At 37.5% G+C, this 25,367-nt stretch overlaps 1 protein-coding gene across 1 annotated transcript in view; it reads left to right on the top strand.

Annotated features, from left to right (window-relative positions):
• Window positions 1-25,367, top strand: part of SPEF2 (sperm flagellar 2) — a 186,378-nt gene that overhangs the window by 51,401 nt on the left and 109,610 nt on the right. Inside the window, exons 10-11 of the mRNA XM_056112166.1 lie at window positions 1,575-1,743; window positions 19,118-19,337. Coding sequence (XP_055968141.1) covers window positions 1,575-1,743; window positions 19,118-19,337 — 389 coding nt within the window. The remainder of the gene's footprint in view (window positions 1-1,574; window positions 1,744-19,117; window positions 19,338-25,367) is intronic.

Below are 25,367 nucleotides of genomic sequence, written 5' to 3' on the forward strand. Positions count from 1 at the left end.
TCCCCCAAGGCCACATCAATGTCAGTAAGACCAGCTAAAACAGATGGTCAATGTAAGATACAGAGTATTGCATCATAGCATGAAAATTTGCAGATTTTAATTTAACTGTTGATCAACCGCCCACACCAAAACAAGCTCAAACAAAATGTTTAAAAGCAATATTGAGATGTTGCTAAGTGTTGAGTTGTGCAATCACAAAGACATGTTCAGATCCTCTGATTGCCACTTTATTTAGAATTGGTTATTGCAGATTGATTCCTTTAGATGAATTCCTGCTGGTGTAGGGTGGGACCTTAATGTGATGTGACTGGCGTTCTAATAGGTAGAGAAGAGAGACAGAGGGAGGAATATGACACTTGACAACAGGGGAAGCAGGCTCTACAGCTCCATGTCAAGAGCACTGTTGAGCCTCTTGGTCCAACCCTGGGCTAGTCTGGGAGAAGGATGTGAGGAAAGGATTCCTCTGATGCCAGTTCTTTGTAGGTCTGTGTCTAGAGTTTGTGGAGACAGTAGCACTGGCTGGGAGTCAGAGAAGAGAGTGACCAAGTGTCCTGTAGGCAGCTGAGAGCCTTCTTAACCTCTAATAGTCCATATAAGCACTATTTCTATATCAAAGAAATGACTTAAAATTCAACTTACAGAGGATAGGTTATAAGCTTTCTCGGGACATTCTAGAGGACATGTATTTGGCTTATTATAGCATCTCATGGATGTATATAGTAATTTTGCATGTATTAATGTATAAAATGCATTCTAAAAACATAGAGAATGTGTGGGTTATAGCTTGCTCAATTTGTTACTCTTGCAAGTAATTTCCCCATCACTCTTCCCTGACTTCCTCCAAGTTGCCCATCAGAACCCCCTAGAAATAACTGAAAAATAGTATTAGTTTGCTAAGTATGAAATGACGAAACATATTCATTCATACATGGGATTCTTCTGTTAATATTTTGTACACATGTAAACCTCAGAAATGTCTCCTCATGGTGCCTAGGAAGACCCTGAGACTAGAGCATTTACATCATTGCTTAAGATAGTACAGCCAGTTTGTCACATCTGGGCCTCAAAAAACCTAAGTTGGATGATGACATTCAATATTTGTAGATAACTATTCTGTTAATGCACATGTCACAAGAAAGCCCAACATTGAGAAATGATTTTAAGGTTCTTTTATTCAGACCAACTAAGAGCAAGAACATAATCTCTGGACTCCGACAGCAGACACTGGAAGATTAATATGAACAAAGAAAGAGTAAGGTTTAAAGTTCATATTTTGGGGCTGGAGTGATAGCACAGAGGGTAGGGCATCTGCCTTGAATACGGCCGAACCGGGTTCAATTCCCAGCATCCCATCTGGTTCCCCGAGCACCACTTAAAGTAATTCCTCAAAAAGCAAAAAAAAAAAAAAAAAAAAAAAAGAGGTTTAAAGTGTATATTTTTACACAAATGTATCATATATGATATTACTTATTAAGTAGTGTTAGTTAAATATATTAAGTAATATTATATACATATTTTACAGTATATACCAACTAGTTATTGATTTATCTTTACATAAATTTTATTTGCTACAGTTTGATTCCAGCCAAGATGATGCATGATTGGAAGGAGCTATTTTTTAATGGAAAGCCCATATATGAGCAAGCTTCTCTTAAGCCTCTGCAAACTAAACTCACTGGAGATCAACTGATAGAACTGGAGAAAAGGGACTTGTTGGACAAAAATGATTTTGATGACTATAAGGTACATTGATAGAAGCTAAGTAGAGAGCATGCCATCGAATAAATGCTTATGTTAACGTTAATTTTGCGATATTATTTTATTCTAAAAAAAAAGGTAAAGGCCCTCCCGTTGATCGTCGATTTTCTCGAGTGGGCCCAGTAACGTCTCCATTGGAGACTTTGTTGTTACTGTGTCTGGCATATCGAATACTCTCGGTAGCTTGCCGGGCTCTCCGAGAGGGGCGGAGGAATCGAACTCGGGTCGGCCATGTTGGCCGCTTGTAAGGCGAACGCCCTACCCGCTGTGCTATTTTATTCTAGATTTTTTTATTTAGGTACCATACGGGGGTAACCCTCTGGCTCTGCACTCTGGTATTACTTCTGGCAGGCCAAGGAACCATATGATGTGTCAGGGATGTAACCCGGGGTGGCCGCATGCAAGGGAAGTGTCCTACCTGCTGTACCATTGCTCTGGTCCTCAATTTTATTCCTGCTTTTAAAAGAAGCATTTTGTGTCTGTGGTTTATCCCCCCTTGTTTTAGTATGTATAATTGGTGCTAATTTTTAAATGCCTTTTTAGCATTCTGTTATCTATTCCTCCCAGTAAATAATATTAGCAAAAGTAGTCTAAAAATAACCTATTACATTGCATTGACTGGGCAGACAGATTTGGACATTTTTTAATGCTCTGACTCATTCATTCATGTTTTTTTTTTAATAAACTGTCTACCTTTGCATGTACATGTGTTTTAAAGGCTATTTCTTTAGTAATTTAACTCAAAAAGTATATTGATTTTGGAGACAAATGGAAGAGAAGGAGGTTGTTTATGAGTAGCATAATTCAAATACAAGTTTATTCAAAGATGAAAGAAAGGTGTTGAATGCCAAATGTACTTCTTAGAAAAGCCAATAAAAAAGATGCCATTATTGGCACAACCACTACCTGTCAATCATAGGTGACCAGTCTCTTAAAAAGACTTAGTTCCTTAATTTATGAAATGTAAATGATAATATATTTACTTCATTTTGTTGTTGTGAAACATTTTATATGATACCCAAGTGTGCTCCATAGGTGCTGATAAGGTACAGTAGGTATTTTTTCCCTCTCAGCAAGTTTTTGTCTTTACCCAAATTCTTTTTGTATTTAGGTAAAAAATGTCACATTAATAACTCTTGGGTACAAGTTTGGGTAGGTCAATAGGACTGGAATTAGGGAAATTGATCATAATTTAACCCAATTATTTACTACTACTTAGAAAGTATTATTTGTTGAAAGGATGAATAAAATGAATAAATAACAGGGTCCAGAGTGACATAGGTAGTAGTACAGTGGATAGGATGCTTTCTTGAATGTGGCTGATCCAGACTCGATACCTGCCACCCCATCTGGTCCCCCAAGTGTCACTAGGAGTGACTTTTGAGTTCAGAGCCAAGAATAAGCCCTAAAAAACCACCAGGTGTGGCCCATAAAAACCAAAACAAATAGAGTAAATGCCAATGAGCAGGAAATGTGTAAATAACACTAAAATATAAATATTAAGACAGAAAAAAGAAAAAAATTAAATACATACCTTATTTTAGTAGAATGAACCTGTATTTATATCACTTAAATGATTATTTGCTCAGAACTTACTAGAACCATTAGAGATGTACATATTTATTATGCAATATTGTAGAATATACAAGATCCAGTATGTCAACCTAAAGCATAATGCTTTATAACAAAATGTTTTGACAGTATCAAATTATGTGCTAGAATTTTCATTGTAGATTAAAAGTCATTTTGTTTGACAGGTTTTGCTGATTAATGGAATATTTGTTTCTAAGTTGTTATTTTTTAAACAGCTCTATCTTCTCTATTCTTGATGCAGTCATAAATCAAGAGACTTGCTAGCCTTCATCTTAGTAAAGATTTGTCTATTTTTTTTTTCTTGTTTGGGAAATCGTTACCACAGAAATATGCTTGTCTTACCCACATCCTGAAGCAGCTGGTACATTTCTTTTGCAGGAAATTGTAAGCTTTCCTAAGATGTATGTAAATGTCTGGTAATGCACTTCATTTTGTTTACAGATTTTGCTGTTTTGGAAATGAAAATTAGGAATTTTGATACTTATTTGTGTTTTGTTTCTATTGTTTTATATTACTGCATAGTAAAAAATATACAACAAACAGATGCTAGGATATACCATACATAAACTATTCTATTACTATTACATTATTAAAGCTACTATCTCTACAGGAATTTATTGATCATTCTTTCACACGAATAAAATAAATATTTTAACCTATAAAATAAATTTTCTGTCTTAAATATTATTTCCCAAGAGGCAGAACTACACCTTCTGACTTAGCTAATGAAAAGAGTTGTCCATATTTATCACTGCTAATATAAATTACTATGTTTAAAATTGCCATTTCCCGCATTAATTTGTTCAGGATTTTTAAGTATAAAAAGTAAATTTGTAACTTAGAAATTACTTGTCAAAAAGTTTTTACATTCATGGTTACTTTTTTTTTTACTTTTCTCTTTTGACTTTTGGGCCATACAGTGGAACTCAGTACTTACTTCTGGCTCTGCATTTGGGGATCACTCCTAATGGGCTCAGGAGATCATAGGGGTTCCAGAAATCGAACTTGCACCAACCACGTGCAAGACAATTTCCCTACCTACTGTGTTATCTCTCCAGTCCCATTCTTAGCAGACTTTATGTATGCTCCACCCAGCATCCTCTATAACTGAAAATTACTAGATTTTAGCCCACAGTTTAAAAAGTTATGTTAAAATAAGCTATGTTTTGTAACTTTTTTAAATTTTGGGGGTCGCACTGAAAGATGCTCAGGGGTTGCTCCTAGCAACTCCTTATGGTGCTCGAGGGACCATACAGAATGTTGTGGATTGAACCCCAGTTAAGGCACTTACAAGGAAAGAGCCTTACGTATAGTACTGTCACTCTGGCCCCCATCATTCTTGTAATTTTTATTTTTAAATTATTTTACAATTTTAAATATTACACCTAGAAATTGGTATATAATCAATTTTTGTTGACATTTATATATTCAGCTGTTAAATTTTAAAATCTCATTTCATAATATTATTTTCTAAATCACGACACTCTGGTTATTAACTGGCTACAAGTGACAGAACTCTGGGCCAGCAATAGCATGATCATAAATAGCATTTTCTTAGGAGGTGTCTGTAACAGCATTATCAAGAAGTCAGACCCCACTGGAATTTCAGGCAACTACATGGAATTGAAATGAATTATCAGAAGGAACGTTGTGGGGTGGGGGGGTTGGGGAAATGGAGATCCATTGCCTCATATGAAGTCTTTATTTGCATTTCCCATAGAAGATGTTATGTGTCCCTAAACTGAGGACTACTACACTCTCCAGGGGCTCACTTACTTGGCTGATGTCAGTGAGGGTGTGTGTGTCAGCACTGATGGCTCCTCTGTAATCTCTAAAGGCCAGATTGCCTGGTAGGAAGATCTGAAGGTGTGGCCACATGGCTAACCCTATTCTGACCTCACTGGCCATCAGGTGACTTAGAAAGGCTGCCAAGATCTCTCCGCAGAACCAGTCAGTCTTGTTAAGTTATATAAAGACTTCTTTGAATGTGGACCCCAACAGAGAGCCCTGTTCACTAGAGCTGCTGTATGATAAGTCATAATTCAATTGCATGTCGGCTGTCTGCTCTCGCCTTTCTTCTTCCTTGCCAAAGGTGGCAATAAAGCAGCATTAATTGAAAGCTGTCCATCAAACGCATCACATACAATAGTCAAAAACCTTGCAGGTTCACCAAGTTAAATGACATGAACTTACAAGGCAAGATATTCAACCAGTCTTTCTACTTCTCTTGAAAATACTAGATTGCTAGCTGGCATTTTAAAGTCTCAATCACAAGATTAAATGGTTTCTTTATATTCCCTTGAGTGTTATTTAGTAGCTGGAAGAAAGAAATTCTGGGAAGGGAAAGTAAAAACAGACTGACTTGCCTTACAAAGTTATAGCTTAGTATTTCCCTGTGGAATCTGGCCTTTTTTTTTTCTTAGTGTCAGATTCCCCAAACACACTACCTGGAATATTGCCAGTAGACGCTATGTGTGGCCATAATAATAATGTGCTTCTATGGTTTCTTATTCCCTCTGGTAAGAGATGGAACAGACCCAGACAAAATCAGCTGGAAGAGCTGGTGACAGCATTTGAATTCTTAGAACTAGAACTCAGTCAAAATTGCTTTCTTGAAGTAGTCAGGGGCAGAGGCAGGCTCAAGGCAAATCCTTTGAGTAGGCCAATATTCAAAGCTGAGATTGGCTGAGTACCAGACTAGAAAATAAAAAATCTATAGCCATACCACCCTGAAGCAGCCCCGTTTCGTCTGATCGCAGAAAAGAAAAACAAAACGAACAGGTTGGAGGTTAGGCAGAACAGAAACAGAACATTTCTGAGATCAATAACTTACGATCAAAGTGAGAAGGCCCTAGGCAGTTGTCACAAACTTGGAATTCTGCAGCTCTTTTTTTTTTTAGATTGTGTGACAGCTCCTTGGGTCGACCTAGTTTAGGAGACTGAATGCAAATATCCAGTGAGAACATAAAATTAACCAGATCACAACTAGCCACCAAGTCAGACTTTCCCATGTGTTTATCAGGCTGCCATCAACCCCTCCATCAATCCCTAACAGAATTTTTACAAAGTCTCCAATTAAAAAATTTCTTATGATTAATCACATTTGAACTAAGATGATTTTTACTGCCATTTGAAAAAAGGATTCATTGTGGGCTGAAGCAATAATACAGGGGGCAAAGTGCTTGCCTTGCGTGCTGTTCACAAACACTCTGGTGCCCTGCGTGGTCCCCCAGGGACCACCAGCGGTGGTCTATTGGCATAAGGCAAGGAGAAACTCCTGCATACTACTGTATATGGCCCTTTAGCCCCCCTTCCATAAATAGGATGCTATTGATTTAGTGGAGAAGTTCCCTCAAAATCATACATTAAAACAATATGGACATTTCTCAAAAAAAAAAAACAACTAGAAATTGAGCTTCCATTTGACCACTTCTGGAAATATACCTTGGGGGCCTCAAAACAGCAGAAACATCATCTGCACTCCTATGTTCAAAGGAGTACTATTCACAATAGCCAGAATCTGGATACAACCTGAGTGCCCAATAACAGACTAATGGATAAAGAAACTATGGCACCTTTGCATAATGATATATTATGCAGCTGTTAGGAAAAATGAAGTAATGAAATCTACCTATAAATGATGGGATTGGAGAGTATCATGCAGAGTGAAATGATTAGGGAGAGGGACAGATATAGAATGATGACATTCATTTGTAGTATATAAAATATATATATATATATATAGTAGAAGAGCAGAAGAGCAATATCTATGGCTAGAGAAAATGGGGACTAGGAGGACTGGTCAGTGGTTCAAATCAGCCACAAGTGTATGGGGGGCTGAAGGTAGGTAAGATAGAGAAGAGACCAGTATGACATTAACATCAGGGAATGATTATGCTGGAACAAGAGCTGAATGTTAAAAGAAAGTAAAGGGATGTTCTTGATAAGCTTTCAGTATCAATATTGCAAATCACAATGCCTAAAAGGAGAGAGACAGAGATAGTGAGAGAAGAAAAGCACCTACCATAGAGACAGGCTGCGTGGTGATGGGAGGGAACCTGGGGACACTAGTTCTGGGAAATGTACACTAGTGGAAGGATGGGTGTTAGAATACTGTATGACTGAAATTTAATCATGAATAGCTTGATAAGGTCTGTCTCACAGTGATTCAATGAAAAAGTAAAAAAAATAATATTTTTTTCCAATATCTGAAGAACTTAAAGCGTAGATCCTAAAAAAAATTATACCATACACTGTGGCATCTAGGAATGCTTTCTGGATTAGTTGAATTTCTTACATGATGTGTAGATTTTTACTTGTTTCCAACTGTGCAGACCCCTTTCTGATCTTGTTCTTAGACTGGGTTGAGAATGTGTCTGTCTTATTAGGGTCTAGTTCTATCTACCCAGGTTGGTCCACATGAGCCATGTCTTCCACTTTAACAAGGGTAGATGAAGAAACTCCATTCCCAACTTGGATCTTGATAAGTGGCAAGAAATGAGAATGTGGTACATTTGCTTTGGTTTCAAAAGTGATAATGTACATAAGGAGAATCTTTTGACAAAACCAAATAACTCCACAAGCAGCAGCATACAACCACTTAAATGATTATATATTCTTGGAAAGAACTTGAAAACTTAACACATGGAAGTTTTTAGGATTGGTCATGAAATATGCACTGAGCCCATATTCAGGTACATAGTTCCCAAGTAAGTACTCTCAGAGCCTTCAGTCAAGTCAGTGCAAAGGGACCAAGGAGACTGACATAGGAAATAAGATCAAGACATAGGAAATAAGAAGTTTATGACAGACTGGAAGTGACCAGAATCAGAAGTTTAGATAATTATATTTACTTTTGTTATGATATGGAGAAGGAACAAGATCTGCAAGGAAGATAGAAGTGTATAGAGTGGTCTTAGGAACTTAGAATTAATTTTCTGGAAATTCAATGTAAAAGGTAAAGGTAAAGGCCCTCCCGTTGATCGTCGATTTGCTCGAGCGGGCCCAGTAACGTCTCCATTGGAGACTTTGTTGTTACTGTGTCTGGCATATCGAATACTCTCGGTAGCTTGCCGGGCTCTCCGAGAGGGGCGGAGGAATCGAACTCGGGTCGGCCATGTTGGCCGCTTGTAAGGCGAACACCCTACCTCTGTGCTATGTAGGTCAGTAAAATTGATATTATTGAACTGGTTGTTACTTTTAACCATGGCAAGAAGTTTTTTATTCTCTTATAATTTTATGATTTCAGTATATAAATAACTAAGAATTTATATGGAGAGATCATTTATTGCCCCTTGGTGTTGACAGGTTTTGAGTATTACACTTACATTTTTAAAAAGGCACAATTATGATATTTATACAAACTAAAAACTTAATATACAATATCTTAATTATCATATAAATGAAAATTTACATTAATAAAATGCTATTATCATGGAGAGCATCTACTCCAAAGAATTATGTTGAATCAGTAGTTTGCACTTTGTGGTGCACATTTTGGTAGTTATTATACCAATATCTGAAGGACTAATAATCATATATCATCTTATAAAATTTATTTCTCACTAATTATATAATTCTTACTAATTATATAACAAACCATATAAAGTAACAATGTCTGGTTCCTCTTTGCTAATGCACAGGTAAACTCTCTTTAACTCCTTGTAGTTAGTTATGTCCTGAATTTGCCTCCACATTGGTCCTTCATTTCACCTATTGCTCTCATAGGTCTGAGATGTTTACTTTGACTTACCCTTTATCCTTAGGCTATTAGGAATTTCATAAACTATACTTTTAAAGTGGTTCTGAAAGATGTGTTCCATCAACTTCTTGATGGCTTATTGGCACTGATCAAGCTTTAGTCCTTTCTGTAGCCTGAGCATTCTGTTCTCACACTCAGCATTCTATCCCATTGTGTTTGGCCACATTCTACCATTAGCTCAGTGACGGTGGAGGAGTTAAGTATGACCCCTTGGCAAAGAATCATGCCTTTCTGACTTGGATGCATGCTGAATGTGGTTTTTCTGTTGGGTAGAAACAGGGAGACTGCCTTTCTCTGTCTTGTACTCTTATTTGTCAGAGAATTTTTAGTGACCTAAGATCAGTGGTTCCAGAAGATACCCATACAAATGTTTCATTAAGTCTTTAACAACTCTCATAAATAGTTGTCATGCAAAGATGAGAGCTCTGACAAGATCCAAGCAAGCACACAAGCAGAAGAACTTATATCAGGTGACTTGGGAACCCACAGCCCAAAATAATAGCACAATACAAAATTATTAGAACACTGGATACTTTTCACTGCATCTTAAACTTTGACTTCAAGCACATTTTATTTTAAAATTTCTTTCTGGGGGTGGAGATAAAGGACAGCAAGTAAGATACAAGTCTTGCTTGTGACCAACCTGGGCTTGATTTACCATCAGAATTGGATCTCTAAGCAAGACCCAGAAGTAAGCCCTGAGTATAGCCACAAAACCAAAATAAAATAACATTTCTTTCTTTCTTTTTCTGAAACATTATTACTCTGATAAAAAAGAAAATAAAATGTTGGTTCATGATTGGTCACACTACATAAAATACTTATTTCTTTCTCAGTAGTGATGATTTAAATCCATTTTTTTTTTTTGGTTTTGGGTCACATTGGGAAGTTCTAGGCAGTGCTCCTGTATTGATGCTTGGGTGTTGTTCCCTGGAAGTTCTTGGGAACCAAAAAATTGCTGGAACTCAAACCTGCCCCCCTCTCCCCATATGTACAGCATTTGTTACAGTCCTATGAGTTATCACCCCAGTTCCTTATCACTGCATTGTTTCTTTTAATTTATCAAACTAGTTTTGCCACGAGAAGTTAAGAGAGATATGAGGGGAGAGAAAGAGAGAGGAAGATGTGTTCAAGAGATAACATGGGTTTCTGCAGAGTGGGATAAAAAGCCTCATTACTGTATTTTTAATGAGTGTTTTAATATATGGTAAGGCACACTCCCATGTTACTTTCCTCCTTACATTTTAAGTGAAACATTTTTATTTATCTTTTTAAGTGAAACATTTAAAAAGTTCTAGTTTAGATAAATGGTTACAATCATAGTAAAATTTTTCTCTTGCCGTGCAAAGTTACTGCACCACCACCACCACCACCACCACCACCACAGTGCCCATGACCCCCCACCACTGCCCTCTGACCTAGTCCTCCTTCCTTCTCATGCCTCTTCTCTGTGATCAGTTTAGTAATCCAAGACCAAGTGCCTGTCACTATTCAGTATTGTCTATCCCCTTGTTCTATTATTCCGTATTCCCCAGATGAGTGAGATCGTCTGGTATCCATCTTCCCTCTGACTTATTTTGCTTCACATAATACCTCCTGCTTCCATCCACATTGCAGTAAACTGCATGATTTAAAATATTTTCTTCATTCTGAATTATGCATGTGGACTGCAGGTTCTTTATGTATTCATGGTGAATATTTTTTATCTATTGCATTTCCACTCTAATTGTAGAATAAAAAAGAAAAATGGAACTGGCACTTTTGTTGTGATAACATTAAGTCAGTTGAGTAAGACAGTTTATATTTTAAACTTTTTTACTTAGACTCCTCAGAAGAATTTTGTCTTTCTTTTCATTTGACTTTGGTCACTATGGTTTATATAGGGTTTTATGCATACATCATGACTACACCACACCTTACACCATTGTGGGCTTCCTTCCAACCACTGACCCAGTGCCCCTATCCCTCTCCTCAAATCCCTGCCATGGTAAGTTTCTGCTGAGGACCAGTTCTCAATTTCTGTTGCCTTTTATTATTTGACATTTTTTTACTCCCCCACTATGTTTCTTTCTATCCAGTTCCAATGATGTTGTAATTCTAATGATGTTGCAAACAAAAAGGTCTCGAGCTGAATAAGCTGGAAAAATACAAAAATATTCTAGGTCGTTAAAAATTGAAATAGTAGGTGCGTTTGAGAACCAGGCTTAGGGTTAAACTTCCAAGAAAAATACTTGGAACCATACAATAAGGTCTGATAGGAAAACTGTCATCACCGCTACAGTTGCCAAGGAGATGTAGCTCACAGTAGCCACCTTTGCAGCAAGAATTCAAATCTACATAAGCATCATGATTTCCACGGACACTGCTATTTTTTTTGTTTCTTGTTTGCAGTATCCTATACTTCCAAAATCTTGCTTCTGTAATTGTTGATGAATGTCTGTTCCTCTTGTAAATTAAAAAAAGTATTTGGTTCTATTTGGTTCTATATTGGTCCAAAAGTGTTAGAGAAGGCATACTTAAAATTATAGTCAACTAAAGGACTTGTTTTGTTTTGTTTTAAATTCATTCATTGTTTCTTATCAAAATAATATTGAATGTTATCTGATACCTGTTGGTCAAAAATGGTCATACATTTTTATCTTAATCTTATAGTATAATAGAATAAATATTTTCCAGTATTTAACCTTCCTCACATTCATGAAATAACTACTTATGTCTGTTCAGACATGTGGAGGAAATTTTGATATGGCATAAAGGTTATGAGCATGTGTTCTCAATTTTGCCTTCCTGAACTCCACCATTACTATTTCATGTGACCATGAAAAATAACAGCTTCTATAATTCTCAGGTTTGTCTTCTAAAAAATTAAAAAATATAAGAGTATGTGGGAATAACTTATGAAATATGATTTATGAAAACAAAAGTATATGATAAATGAGAATCTGTAGTACACTGCTATTAATGTCTTTGTTGTTTGCTAACATGCTCACGTTGTTAATATAGAAAATATTCCCAAGTTGGGGCTGGAGTGTTATTACAGAGTGTAGGGTGCTTGCCTTGCATGCAACAAACCTCTGTTCGATTCTGACATCCCATTTATTCTACTCTGAGCTAGGGAATATATGAGCCAGTAGTCTTTCCTGAGTGCAGAGCCAGTAGTAAGAAGCTCTTAACACTGTCTGGAGAGAGAGAGAGAGGAGAGAAGAGAGAGATAGGGAGAGAGAGAGAGAGGAGAGAGGAGAGAGAGAAAGAGAAGAGAGAGAGGAGAGAGGAGAGAGGAAGGAAGGAAGGAAGGAAGGAAGGAAGGAAGGAAGGAAGGAAGGAAGGAAGATGAAAGAGAAAGAGGAGAGAGAGAAAAAGATGGAGAGAGGAAGGGAGGGAGAGAAAGAGAGATTCCTAAATGATACCGACTTGTAGTTTTCTTTTTGGGTGCTTGTTTTATTAAATATTCACCCTTCTATTATAAGGCTTTTGTTAGCACTGTAGCACTGTCCTCCCACTGTTCATCGATTTACTAGAGCAGGTCCAGTAACATCTCCATTGTGACACATTTTACTGTGTTTGGCGTATCGAATACATCACGGGTAGCTTGCCAGGCTTTTCCATGTGGGCGAGATACTCTTGGTAACGTGCTGGGCTCTCTGAGAGGGGCAGAGGAATCAAACTCGGGTTGGCCAGGTCAGCCGCATGTAAGGCAAATACCCAACCCGCTATGCTATCGCTCCATCCCAGGGTTTTGTTAAGTTTTGCCAAATGAACTAACTGGAATATTTTCTATTTACTTCCATGGTTACACAGATTTTAAACAACATTTAAAATGTTTGTTTAAATAAAGAAGAAAACGTTTTCTTTAAACCACAGTACTTACCATTTTCTTAAGGACAAGACATGACTTTTCTATTTCTTTAATGTTTTATGTTTGTTTTATGTTTCTCATTTTTTCAAGTATTTAAATGAACTTTCAAATTATCTATACTTTCTTAAACCATCCCTTTTAAACATATAATAATAAATTAAAATTTATTATAATAAAGTCATATATTTTAGGATAACATTGCCATAGGGAGCTTAGGTTTATCAGGTTACACCCATCACAGTGCTCCCTAGTCACTCCATTCCTCTGTTTATCTGTAAACTCTTCTCTGTGCTCTCCTCCCCAGCCAGTTAATCACCTTTTATCCCCAATCAGATTCTGTTAGCTTGTACGATCAGATCCTTCTAAAGACACTGAACTTGTATTGTAAGTTATGTCCTTTGCATAGTTTGCATCACGGTCCTCCCGTTGTTCATCGATTTGCTCGAGCGGACCCAGTAACGTCTCCATCATGAGACTTGTTGTTACTGTGTTTGGCATATCAAATACATCACGGGTAGCTTTCCAGGCTCTGCCATGAGGGCGAGATACTCTCAGTAACTTGCCTGGCTCTCCGAGAGGGGCAGAGGAATGGAACTCGGGTTGGCCATGTTGGCCGCTTGTAAGGCAAATGCCCTACTGCTGTGCTATCGCTTGCATAATTTACCTTTAAGCATTCAAGAACCAGCAAGTTACCGAGAGTATCCCGCCCCCACGGGAGAGCCTGGCAAGCTCCCCATGGTGTATTCACTATGCTAAAAACAGTAACAACAAGTCTCACAATGGAGACGTTATTGGTGCCCCTTGAGCAAACCGATGAACAACGGCAGGACAGTGCAGTGCTACCTTAAAGTAATGTCCTTTCTGTATGAACACAGGAAGACAGTTAAAATTATGCTTTGTAACTTGGGAGTTGATTGACTCCAAATAATATTTACTCCTGGGCATCTGCTTTCTTGACTCAGTTGCCCTTAATTTCTAGCACCCCAAAATCAGGGTCCCGACAAGGGACTGAATGGACCCAGGACAAGCTGTGAGCTACCCCGGCATAGAAATGGGCCAGGCCAAAGCGCCACGATACTTAACTATAAGTTGAGGCACGGTCATGGACAAATGTCATGATCAAAAAGTAAGTAATGACGAGACTAGGACCCTGCTGGGGCTAGGAAGACTAACCTGGACTGAGGAATGTAATATAGATAGATATAGATATAGATATAGATATAGATATAGATATAGATATAGAAATAGATTTAGATATAGATACAGATATAGATATAGATATATAGTGAGATGTCCCCCTCAGAAAGAAACAAACTGTAAGTTTATCTCTTACTGTGCTCATACAGAATGACATTGGTAGAAATATTGGAAGTAGACTTACTACAGCTATTTAAGTAGATTACTATCTGAGGAAAGAACACACCCTTGTTGGGATCCCACCCTTGAGCAGATGTCCTAGTAATCTGGAATAATCTCTTTAGATGAGATTTTTATCCTTGAGTTAATCTCCTCGAAAAGTGGTCTTACCTCTCTTTGCTGATTTGTTAATGTTCAACCCACCTTTCTGTCACCACCTTACGTGATTGCTATATAAACTAAAACTGTAAGCTTGGAGGGGGCTTGGGCTTGAGAGAGTGGAGGGAGAAGGCTCAGGCTGAGGTGGAGGCTGAGGCTCAGACTCAGGCTCAAGCTTGGGCTTGAGCTTGGGCTGAGAGAGAGCAGACTGAGGCTCAAGCAGAGGGTCAGGCTGAGACGTGGGCTCAGGCTCAGGCTCAGGAACTCGGGCTCCAGAGGGCAGAGTCAGAGGTGAAAGTGAAGACTGGAATAAACTACAATTGATACCAACCAGCCTGGCCCTCATTCCTTCCTTCGCCTGCCTCGTGGTCAACCTTCCCGGGTGGGGGAAGCGAACCTGAGACTACCGAACGCGGGCAGCGGGAGAGATAGAGTGCCACCGCCGGACCTTTTGAAAACACACAATACATATTTTCTTAAGAATTTTTAAGTTCTAAAATATGTTGTTGCTTTCTTTTCTATTATGATACAAAAATTGATATATGATAATGTTGGCCTTTTTTTTCAGAATTAGTAGCAATTTCATTATCACTGGTATGGATGTTTCAGAAATAATGATAATCTCACTAGTTTTTATTAATATTTTATTATCTATTTTTATTGTTTTTTATTTTTTTTTAAATTATAGATTTGTATTTTGTGCCTATTTCACTTATAGCTTTTTTTAAAATTTTATATTAAGGTATTTAAGCCTAATGAAGTATGAGTTTTCCTCAGAATAAAGTTTGATTCATCCAATATTTTAATAAATTTATAATATTAGTATTTTTCAGATACTTAAGAGTTTTACTGCTTGTTTAAAATTTATGAAACAATAATGTTTTCGGTGTTTAGATTTTAATTTTAAATATTTTTATATAAAGTATTTCTAGTAGTCGATACACAGGTCAGAGAGTATAGTCTGTGCAGAACATTTTAATTTCCTTTCAGTTTTTACTAATTCATCAAGAAACTTGGGGCCAGTGTGCTTACCTTGCACTTTGCTGACCCAGTTTGATCCTGGGAAACCCATAGCATCTCCTGAGCTCTGGGAGTGATCTCTGAGCACAGAGTCTGGGATAAAGCCTGAACATGCTCTCAGAAAAGGAGCCTGAATAAAGTGGGAGTCAAACATGTAGACTCAAAGAATTCCCTATTTAGTGTAATTCCTTTTTTCTTTTACCTGAAAATATTTTGAGATAGACTTGATACTTAACCTAATATACACTACTATTGTTTTTCTCTGATGATAGTATTAATTTAAATGTTTTTAGAGCTCAACCTGGGTTGCAGTATATTTCCACTCAATTTGTCTACTTTTGTAAACTTTAGAATCCTTTATTTGCTTTCATGTTTACTTTTTTCTCACAATATTTATTGTGCTATGTGATTTATAATACTGTTAATGACGGTTTCCATGCATGTTATCTTCTAACACTACCCCCACCACCAGAGAATCAGTATCCCTTCTACCAATGTCCAGGTCTCCTCCCACTTTTTTCCTATCCCCCCATGATAAACTCAGTTTTGTAGATCATCTATGAACCATGGTTCTGTTACATTTGGCCATTTGTTATTCCCTTACTGTGTTTCTTTATATCCCATATACAAAAAAGACCATTCTGTATCTGTTCCTCTTCTCATGGCTTCACTACTTAGGAAATCATTTTAGTACCATTCTTGTATAGATAACTTGCTACTGCTACATGAATATTTTTATGTAGCCAAATTATAATTCATTGTGTATATGTACCACAATCTCCTTATCAGTTCCATCTGGTTTTGGGCACTTGGATTTTTCCAGATCTTGGCTACTGTAAATGATGTTTCATTAAACACAGGAGCACAGATCTCTTTTCAAAATAGCTTTTTGTGGTAAATGCCAACAAATACGATTCCTGGACTGTACATAAGCCCAGTTCTTAGCTTTTTAGGTGTCTCCACGATATTTTCCATAGAGGTTGAACCAGTCAATATTCCAACCAGTAGTGAATGATGGATTTCCCCCCCACCTCTGTATCAATTGGTTGTTTTGTTACTTTTTGTGTGTCAGTCTCACAGATATGAGGAGATATCTCATTGTTTTGATTTAGATAAAGATACGTGAAGAGTATTTTTCGTATACCTTTTGTTCATCTGTATCACAAGATCTAGCACTTGTTAAAACTTAAATAAAATGAGTATAGAAGGAACTTTCTTTAATATATTTAAAGTCATATACTGCAAACCCATACTTAATTTCATATTTATTGGTGAAAATCTGAAAGATGTTCCTCTCAGACAAGGTTTCCCACTTGAACCACTATTATCATAATGTTGGGAATCTTTGCCACGACAATCAGACAAGAAAGATCTATTAAGTGGGCCCAGATTTGAAAAGAAGTCGAACTACCACTATTTTCAGATGGCACGCTATGAAGAAAATCCTAGAGACTAAAAAAAACAACAACTCCTAGAAACAATAAACTTACACAGAAAAATGTCAGGCCACAAAATCAGCACATAGAATTGAATGTCATTAAGCAAATACAAGAAAGAGAACCTTTGTTTAAAATTCCATTCACAATCGTGCCTCAAAATAATAAGGTACCCAGGAATCAGTTTAAGAAAATACATTAAAGATTTGTACCAAAAAAAAAAAACTATAAATCACTACTTAGAGAAATAAAACATGACAATGGAAACACATTTTCTATTCATTGATTAGAAGAAGGATTAATATTGTCAAAACGACAATCCTACCCAGAGCACCATACAGATTCAATTCAGTCCTGTAACATGCTCATGGGCCATGTTATTACTAGAGATGTAGACCAAATGCTTTTGAAATTTATATGGAGTAACAAATCCTCTTCAATAGTCAAAGCAATCCTAGGAAAAAGATGTGATACTTTATTTTCTAGATGTTTAATTATACTAGAAAACAATAGTAATCAAAACAGTGCAGTATTAGAAGGAAAACAGATTATTAGGCCATTGGAATAGAATTTAGAGTTCAGAAACAGATTCTTCTCATATATATGGATAGATAATCTTTAAGAAAATATCTACATGTATGAAGCATAAAATCAAATATTCAATAAAAGGTGTTGGCAAAACTAATCATCTACATATAAAAGAAATAAACTCTTATCTCACACTATTCACTAAAGTTAATTCAAAATGAATTGAGAAATTAAAGACCTAGATAGCTGACCTGAATTCACAAATTATGTTGGGGAAAATATGCAAAATCTTTATGAAAGTGAATCTAAGGGAATTTTCAGGGCTCAAAGACATTGGCTAAGAAAACAGCAGCAAAAATAAATAGAATTACTTCAAATCAGACACTTTCTGCACTGCAAAAGAAATGATGACTAAAATAAAAAGACACTCTACAGATAGGAGAAAATATTTGCTCACCATTCATTAGAAAGAAGGTTAATATCTAAGATATGTGAAGCACTTGTAAAACTTAACAACAAAATATACACTCACAATTTTTTTTTAAAAAAAGGAAGAAAACAATAGTTAAAGAAATCGTTGATAAGAATTTCCCACACTTGAGGATTACAGGAAGTAAGATTCAAAAGCCCAACAGGTCCTAGTAAAAGTAGACTCAGCTAGGAAAACTTTAAGACATATTGTACTCTTAATGACAAACTCCAAAGATAGAGACCGAATATATAAAGCAGCAAGATCAAAAGAGGAACTTATATTCAAAAGAAAGCCCATAAGATGTACAGCAAATTCATCAGATGAAACTCTAAGTCAGAAGAACATAGATGGATATAATACAAAAACACAACCAAATGAATGTCACTAAGATTATTCTGTCTAGCTAGATTTTCATTCGGGTTTGAAGGAATGATACAGAGCTTCATGGACAAGCAATAGCTTAGGGAATTCATAGCCTTGCAAACAGTGTTTCAAGAAATGTTAAGAGAACTTTTCTAAGGACAGAGAAAACTTCCCACCATGTGACATTGACTATGGCACTCATTAGTGCTGCATATAGTTGTCCTCTACTAGATTTAGAAAGGTATGCTTACTCCTTGCTTCCTAAGGGATTTTATACATTTTCGATAATGGTGTCTTATTTATATTGGTTAAAATCAATAGACTTTTGTTGATTTATTTTCTGATAATTCCATTTGCCCTTTTTTAAGTATTGTTGGAGTAAGTAATAGGAAATAAATGTGTTCTATGCACACCAAAGGAGTCAGGCTGGGGGGTAAGAGGGAAACTGGAGACATTGGTGTTGGAATTGGTGTTGGAATATTGTGTACCTGAAACAACTATAATGAACAGCTTTGTAAATCATGATGTCTTAATTTTTTTTAATTAGGAAGAAAAGACCAATAAATGTTTCCTTAAAGAAATTATAGAGATGGCCAACAGTTATAGGATTTTATTTTGTTTATATTGATGTAGGTAGTTCATTTTTTCTGCTAATAAGAAAGTAATATTCATGTTAGTCTTATAAACTAAATTATTTAATGGCTTGATTATTTTATTTTTCCTGGGGATTTGCCTTTAATATTCAAATTTATTATATGCCTAAATTTCCTAAAAATTCTAAATTTTCAGGATATTTCTGTTTATTTTCTCTTCAGAACTTGCATGGAGAATGGACTGTATCAGAAGAATTGGCTGATAATTTACCAACCTCCAACAATTCCATATTGGGTCATATCATTCACAGACTAATTGACAAATCTCTTCCTTCTACAACTGAATCAAAAATACCTGAATTACCTTCATTTGCTTTGAAAGGGTGTTTATTGGGGAAAACATTCAGTGGAAAAACTACTGTTCTAAAGTTTCTACAAAAAGGTAGGATTTGTTTCTCTTTATTTTTCCACTTATTACTTTTTATTTTGTATCTGCTACATTCTTAAAAACTGTTTATGAGGATCTGATTCTTTTTAGCTTGCAAACTATAAAGTATTGATTTTTGTAAAGTATTGATCAAATAATAAGTTTGATCAAATAAGTTTTGGGAGTCTCCCGGTGGACAGTTCCACAACGAAATTGACCACATCATATTCAATCTACGTTTTTGCCTGACCGAAGTAGCTGTTTTCCCAAAATTCCAAACGGGATAGGACCACTGTCTCCTTCATGCAAAATTCTACTTCATGGAGTGGGGAGAAAGGCCTGCAAAGCTTAAGAAAAGAACTCCCAGAACAACCACCAACTGAAAGCTCTTTGGCACTATTGCAGCAACATGGGAAGATGCTGTTGTTGATATTGATGAAGAATACAATTGACTGGTTCAGCACCTCCATGATTGTGGGAGGAACTCCAAGAGAGAGATAGCCACAAAAACAAAAAAACAAACAAAAACAAAACGCCTGTCTTCAAAAACTCTTGAGCTTATTTGCCTATGTGGCTTGGTGCAAGCCACAGGCAACAGCAAGCCGAATGTTGAGCTTGCAAAACAGTGCAGAGAAGAGATAAAGGAGACCTCAAAGAGAGAAGAGCAGTGCTGGCAGATGCGGCAGAAGCCTTAGCCAAGCATTTGCAACACCTGCCTCTCATTCACCAGCTACAAGACCTGATGGATCTATCACTTCTTCCAAAAGGGCAATGGAGAAGATTATCCATGACTTCTACTCGGATCTCTTCGATAGGCACGTCCACATGCCCACATACCAAATATCGCAGGATGGATATGTCATTCCCAACATTTTCCCTTGCAATTTCATCGGTAAAGAAGTGAACAGCACCCAGCCCAGACAAGGTCAGACCCGAACACCTGAAGAACCTACCGATAGTACTCATCAATACACTGGCTTGGCTCTTCACTCGATACCTCTGAATGCAAGGTTCTGTCGCAATGAAAAACCAGCAGAACTACTACTGTACAAGAAGAGAGACATCCACGACATTGGCAACTATAGTCCAATCTGCCTATTTTCTGTCGATAGCACAGCGGTAGGGTGTTTGCCTTACAAGCAGCCAACATGGCCGACCCGAGTTCAATTCCTCTACCCCTCTCGGAGAGCCCAGCAAGATACCGAGAGTATCTCGCCCACACGGCAGAGCCTGGCAAGTTACCTGTGACGTATTCGATGTGCCAAACACAGTAACAACAAGTCTCATGATGGAGACTTTACTGGACCTGCTCGAGCAAATTGATGAACAATGGGAGGACCGTGACAAGCTCTTCACTCGAGTCATCCTGAATAGGATTGGCAGAACACTAGATGAAGGACAACCATGCGAGCAAGCTGGCTTCTGCAAAGAATTCAGCACAATCTACCATATCCACATGATAACCAAGCTCATTGAGGTTTCTTGGGAGTTCAAGATGCCGCTCTGTCTAACGTTCATTGATTTAAAGAAGGGCTTTGATTCTGTTGAGACTGAAGTGGTCATTGAAGCCCTAGCCAAACAGGGCGTTCAAACTCAATACATCAGGATCCTTCATGAGCTGTATTCCGGATTCACTCCCAGGATCTCACCATTCTACAGGGAGGTGATCATTAATGTCAAGAGAGGGGTTCGGCAGGGTGATACCATTTCACCGAAACTCTTCAGTGCCACCCTCGAGAACGCCATGCGTTGACTGGAATGGGAAGGAATGGGAGTGAAGATAGATGGTCAGCAACTACACCACCTCCGCTTTGCTGATGATATTATTCTAATAACATCAAACATTAGCCAAGCAGCACAAATGTTGGCCAACTTCAACTTTGAGTGTGGAAAGGTCGGACAACAGCGAATCTCACAAAGACAATGTTTATGAGAAATGGTCTAATTCCTGATGTTCCATTCGCTTTCAATGGAACGAATATCTCCAAATGCAACAGTTATGTGTACCTAGGTTGAGAAGTCAACATGACAAATGACCTGACAACTGAGTTGCACAGGAAGAAGAGAGCAGCTTGGAACACCCTCAAGAGCATCGAAGAAATAGCTAAGAGGATGAAGAACCTCCAGCTCCAGGCACATCTCTTTGATTCCACTGTTCTTCTTGCATTCACATACACCTCAGAGACCTGGGCCCTTTGAAAACAGGATGAGAATTCTATTTGGGTCTCCCAAAGAGGAATTGAAAGAGCTATGCTTGGAGCATCACACTTCACTCATATGAGTGAAAGAAATTGGAGTTCCAACTTCCGTGGATGGTCAAGAAGCAGGGACACTGTCTCACTTGCCAAGGCATCGAAAATCAGATGGGCTGGACACGTAATAAGATTTGGAGATTTAGATCTAAATAGGACTGGAGCGATAGGCCTGGCAAGCTCCCTGTGCTATATTCAACATGCTAAAAACAGTTACAGCAAGTGACACAATGGAGACGTTATTGGTGCCCGCTCGAGCAAATCGATGAACAAAACGGGAGGATGGTGCTACAGTGAAGTGCTACAGTGCAGATGTAAATAGAGTAGACTCAGGCAAAATAAAATATATGAAATTATTGAAACGTTAAAACTTCCCCTTTTAAAAAATACTTCGAAGGAGGCATTATGGATATTACTTTATACATATTCAAATGGATAGGTATAATTTTTTTAATGAAAATTTTTAAGTGTAGGTAAGAGTGTAGAGATATTGATGGTGAGAATGTAAAATGGCACATCCAGGATGCAAAACAGTTTTATAATTTCTCTTTTGAAATAAATAAATCCCAAATGACCCTAGCAATTATACTACAGTATATTACAAAAAGATTAAAAAATTGATGTTCAGAACAAAATCCATGTGTAGGGATATTCACTAGGATACCAGTCAAATAAAAGTAAATAGTAAAAGTAATGGGCTGGAGCAATAGCACAGCGGTAGGGTGTGTGCCTTGCACGCAGCCAACATGGCCGACCCGAGTTTGATTCCTCCACCCCTCTCGGAGAGCCCAGCAAGCTACCGAGAGTATCTCGCCCGCACGGCAGAGCCTGGCAAGCTACCCGTGACGTATTCGATATGCCAAACACAGTAACAACAAGTCTCCTGATGGAGACGTTACTGGGCCCGCTCAAGCAAATCGATGAATAACTGGAGGACCGTGATGTATAACGCGAATAAAAGTAAATCCGAAGTTTATCATCTGAAGAATAAATTTTAAAATGTACTGTGTCCATAGCAGCTAAAATCGTGTTAAGAGGAAAATTTATAGCTTTGCAAGCATTCCTAAGAAAGGAAGAAAGGGCCTACATAGATAACCTGACCTCACAGCTAGCTTTTTCTAGATCTTAGAAAAAGACCAACAAAAGGAACCAAAACTTGGCCAAAGGAAAGAAATAATAAAACTTAGAGCAGAAATTAACAACATGGAAACCCAAATAAAACAATTTGAATGATCAATGAAATCAAGAGCTGGTTCTTTGAGAAAATCAACAAGATTGATAAACCACTAGCAAGACACACAAAGAAAGAGAGAGAGAGAACCCTAATAAACTGAATCAGAAATGAAAAAGGCGACATCACAACAGCAGAAACCAATGAAATTCAAAAGATCACCAGAGACTACTTTGAGTCTGTATGCCACGAAACAAGAGAACCTAGAAGGAATGGATAAATTCCTGGATTCCTACAATCTCCCAAGATTGAACCAAGAAGACTTGGGATACCTGAATAGACTCAGTCATATTCAAGGAAATTGAAACTGTAATCAAAAGTCTTCCCAAAAACAAAAGCCTAGGCCCAGATGGACTCACTAATGAATTCTTCCAAATATTTAAAGAAGACCTGTTGCCAGTTCTTCTCAAGCTTTATCAGGAAATTGAAAAAACGAACTCTCCCAAACAGCTTCTATGAGGCACATATCTCCCTAATACCAAAAGCGAACAAAGACACCACCAACAAAGAAAACTATAGGCCAATATCTCTGATGAACACGGATGCGAAAATCCTCAACAAAAATTAGGCAAATAGAATCCCACAACTCATCAAAAAGATCATACACCACAACCAAGTGGTATTCATTCCAGGAATGCAAGGATGGTTTAACATTTGGAAATCAATCAATGTAACCCGTCATATCAACAAAAGTAAAGATAAAAACTATGTGATCATATCAATAGATATAGAGAAACCTTTTGGCAAGATCCAGCACCCATTTATGATGAAAACTCTCACCAAAATGGGTTTGAAGGAACTTTCCTCAAGATAGTCAAAGCCATCTACGTCAAACCCATGGCAAGAATTATCCTCAATGGGGAAAAATTAAGGGCCTTTCCTCTAAGATCAGGGACAAGACAAGGATGCCCACTATCACCACTTCTGTTTAATATAGTACTGGAAGTACTGGCAATAGCAGTTAGGCAAGAAAAAGACATTAAAGGCATCCAGATTGGAAAGGAAGAAATCAAGCTCTTACTATTCACAGATGATATGATACTATATCTTGAGAATCCAAAATCCTCCTAGAAACTAGAAACTATACTTTACTTGTACAGTAAAGTCACAGGCTATAAAATTAATGCCTCAAAATCCATGGCCTTCCTATACGCAAATAATGAGAGAGGAAAGTGACATGAAAAAAATAATTCCCTTTACAATTGTGCCCCCAGAAAATCAAATACCTCAGAATCAGCCTAACTAAAGAGGTAAAGGACCTCTACAATGAAAACTACAAAACGCTACTCCATGAAATAAAAGAGGATCGAGGAATTGAAAACATATCTCCTGCTCATGGGATAGAAGAATTAACATCGTCAAAATGGCAATACTCCTGAAAGCATTATTCAGATTCAATGCGAACCCTATAAGGATATCCATGAAATTATTCAAAGAAATAGATCTAGCGCTCCTAAAATTCACATGGAACAACAAATGCCCACGAATAGCTAAAGCAATTCTTGGGAAAAAGACGTGGGAGGCATTACCCTCCCAAACCTCAAACTCTACCATAAAGCAGTAATAATTAAATCAGCATGGTACTGGAACAAAGGCAGAGCTGCAGACTAGTGGAAGAGGGTGGATACCCGTACACACAACCCCAAATGTTTGAACATCTAATCTTTGATAAGGGAACAAGAAATGTGAAGTGGAGCAAGGAAAGCCTCTTCAACAAATGGTGCTGGCATAACTGGACAACCACATGCAGAAAAATGGGCTTAGACATAGACCTAACCCCATGCACAAAAGTCAGATCAAAATGGAATAAATATCTCAACATGATGCCAAAATCCATAAGGTACATTGAAGACAAGGTCGGCAAAACCCTCCACGACATTGAAGCTAACGGTATATTCAAAGACGACACTCCACTGACCAACCAAGTGGAAACATAGATAAACAAATGGAACTATCTTAAAATAAGAAGTTTCTGCACCCAAAAAGATACAGTGACCAGAATACAAAGACAATCTACAGAATGGAAAAGGATATTTACCCAATAACCATCCGATAAGGGGTTGATATCAAGGATATACAAAGCTTGAGCTCCACAAGAAGAAAACATCTAACCCCATCAAAAAATGGGGTGATAAAATGAACAGAAACTTTCCTAAAGAAAAAATCCAAATGGCTAAAAGGCACATGAGAAAATGCTCTACATAACTATTCCTCAGGGAGATGCAGATCAAAACAATGAGATATCAGCTCACACCACAGAGACTCACCCATATCCAAAAGAACAAAAGCAACCGGTGTTGGCGTGGATGTGGTGAGAAAGGGACCCTCCTTTACTGCTGATGGGAATGACGACTGGTTCATCCCTTTTGGAAAACAGTATGGACAATTCTCAAAAAATTAGAAATTGAGCTCCCATTTGACCCAGCAATACCACTCCTGGGAATATATCCCAGATAGGCAAAAAAGTACAGTCGAAATGACATCTGCACTTCTATGTTCATGCTGCACTGTTCACAATAGCCAAAATTTGGAAAACAACCGAGTGCCCTAGAACAGATGACT

The sequence above is a fragment of the Sorex fumeus genome, unplaced genomic scaffold, assembly GCF_029834395.1.
Source record: "Sorex fumeus unplaced genomic scaffold, SorFum_2.1 ptg000015l, whole genome shotgun sequence".
In the NCBI taxonomy this organism is placed as follows: Eukaryota; Metazoa; Chordata; class Mammalia; order Eulipotyphla; family Soricidae; genus Sorex; species Sorex fumeus.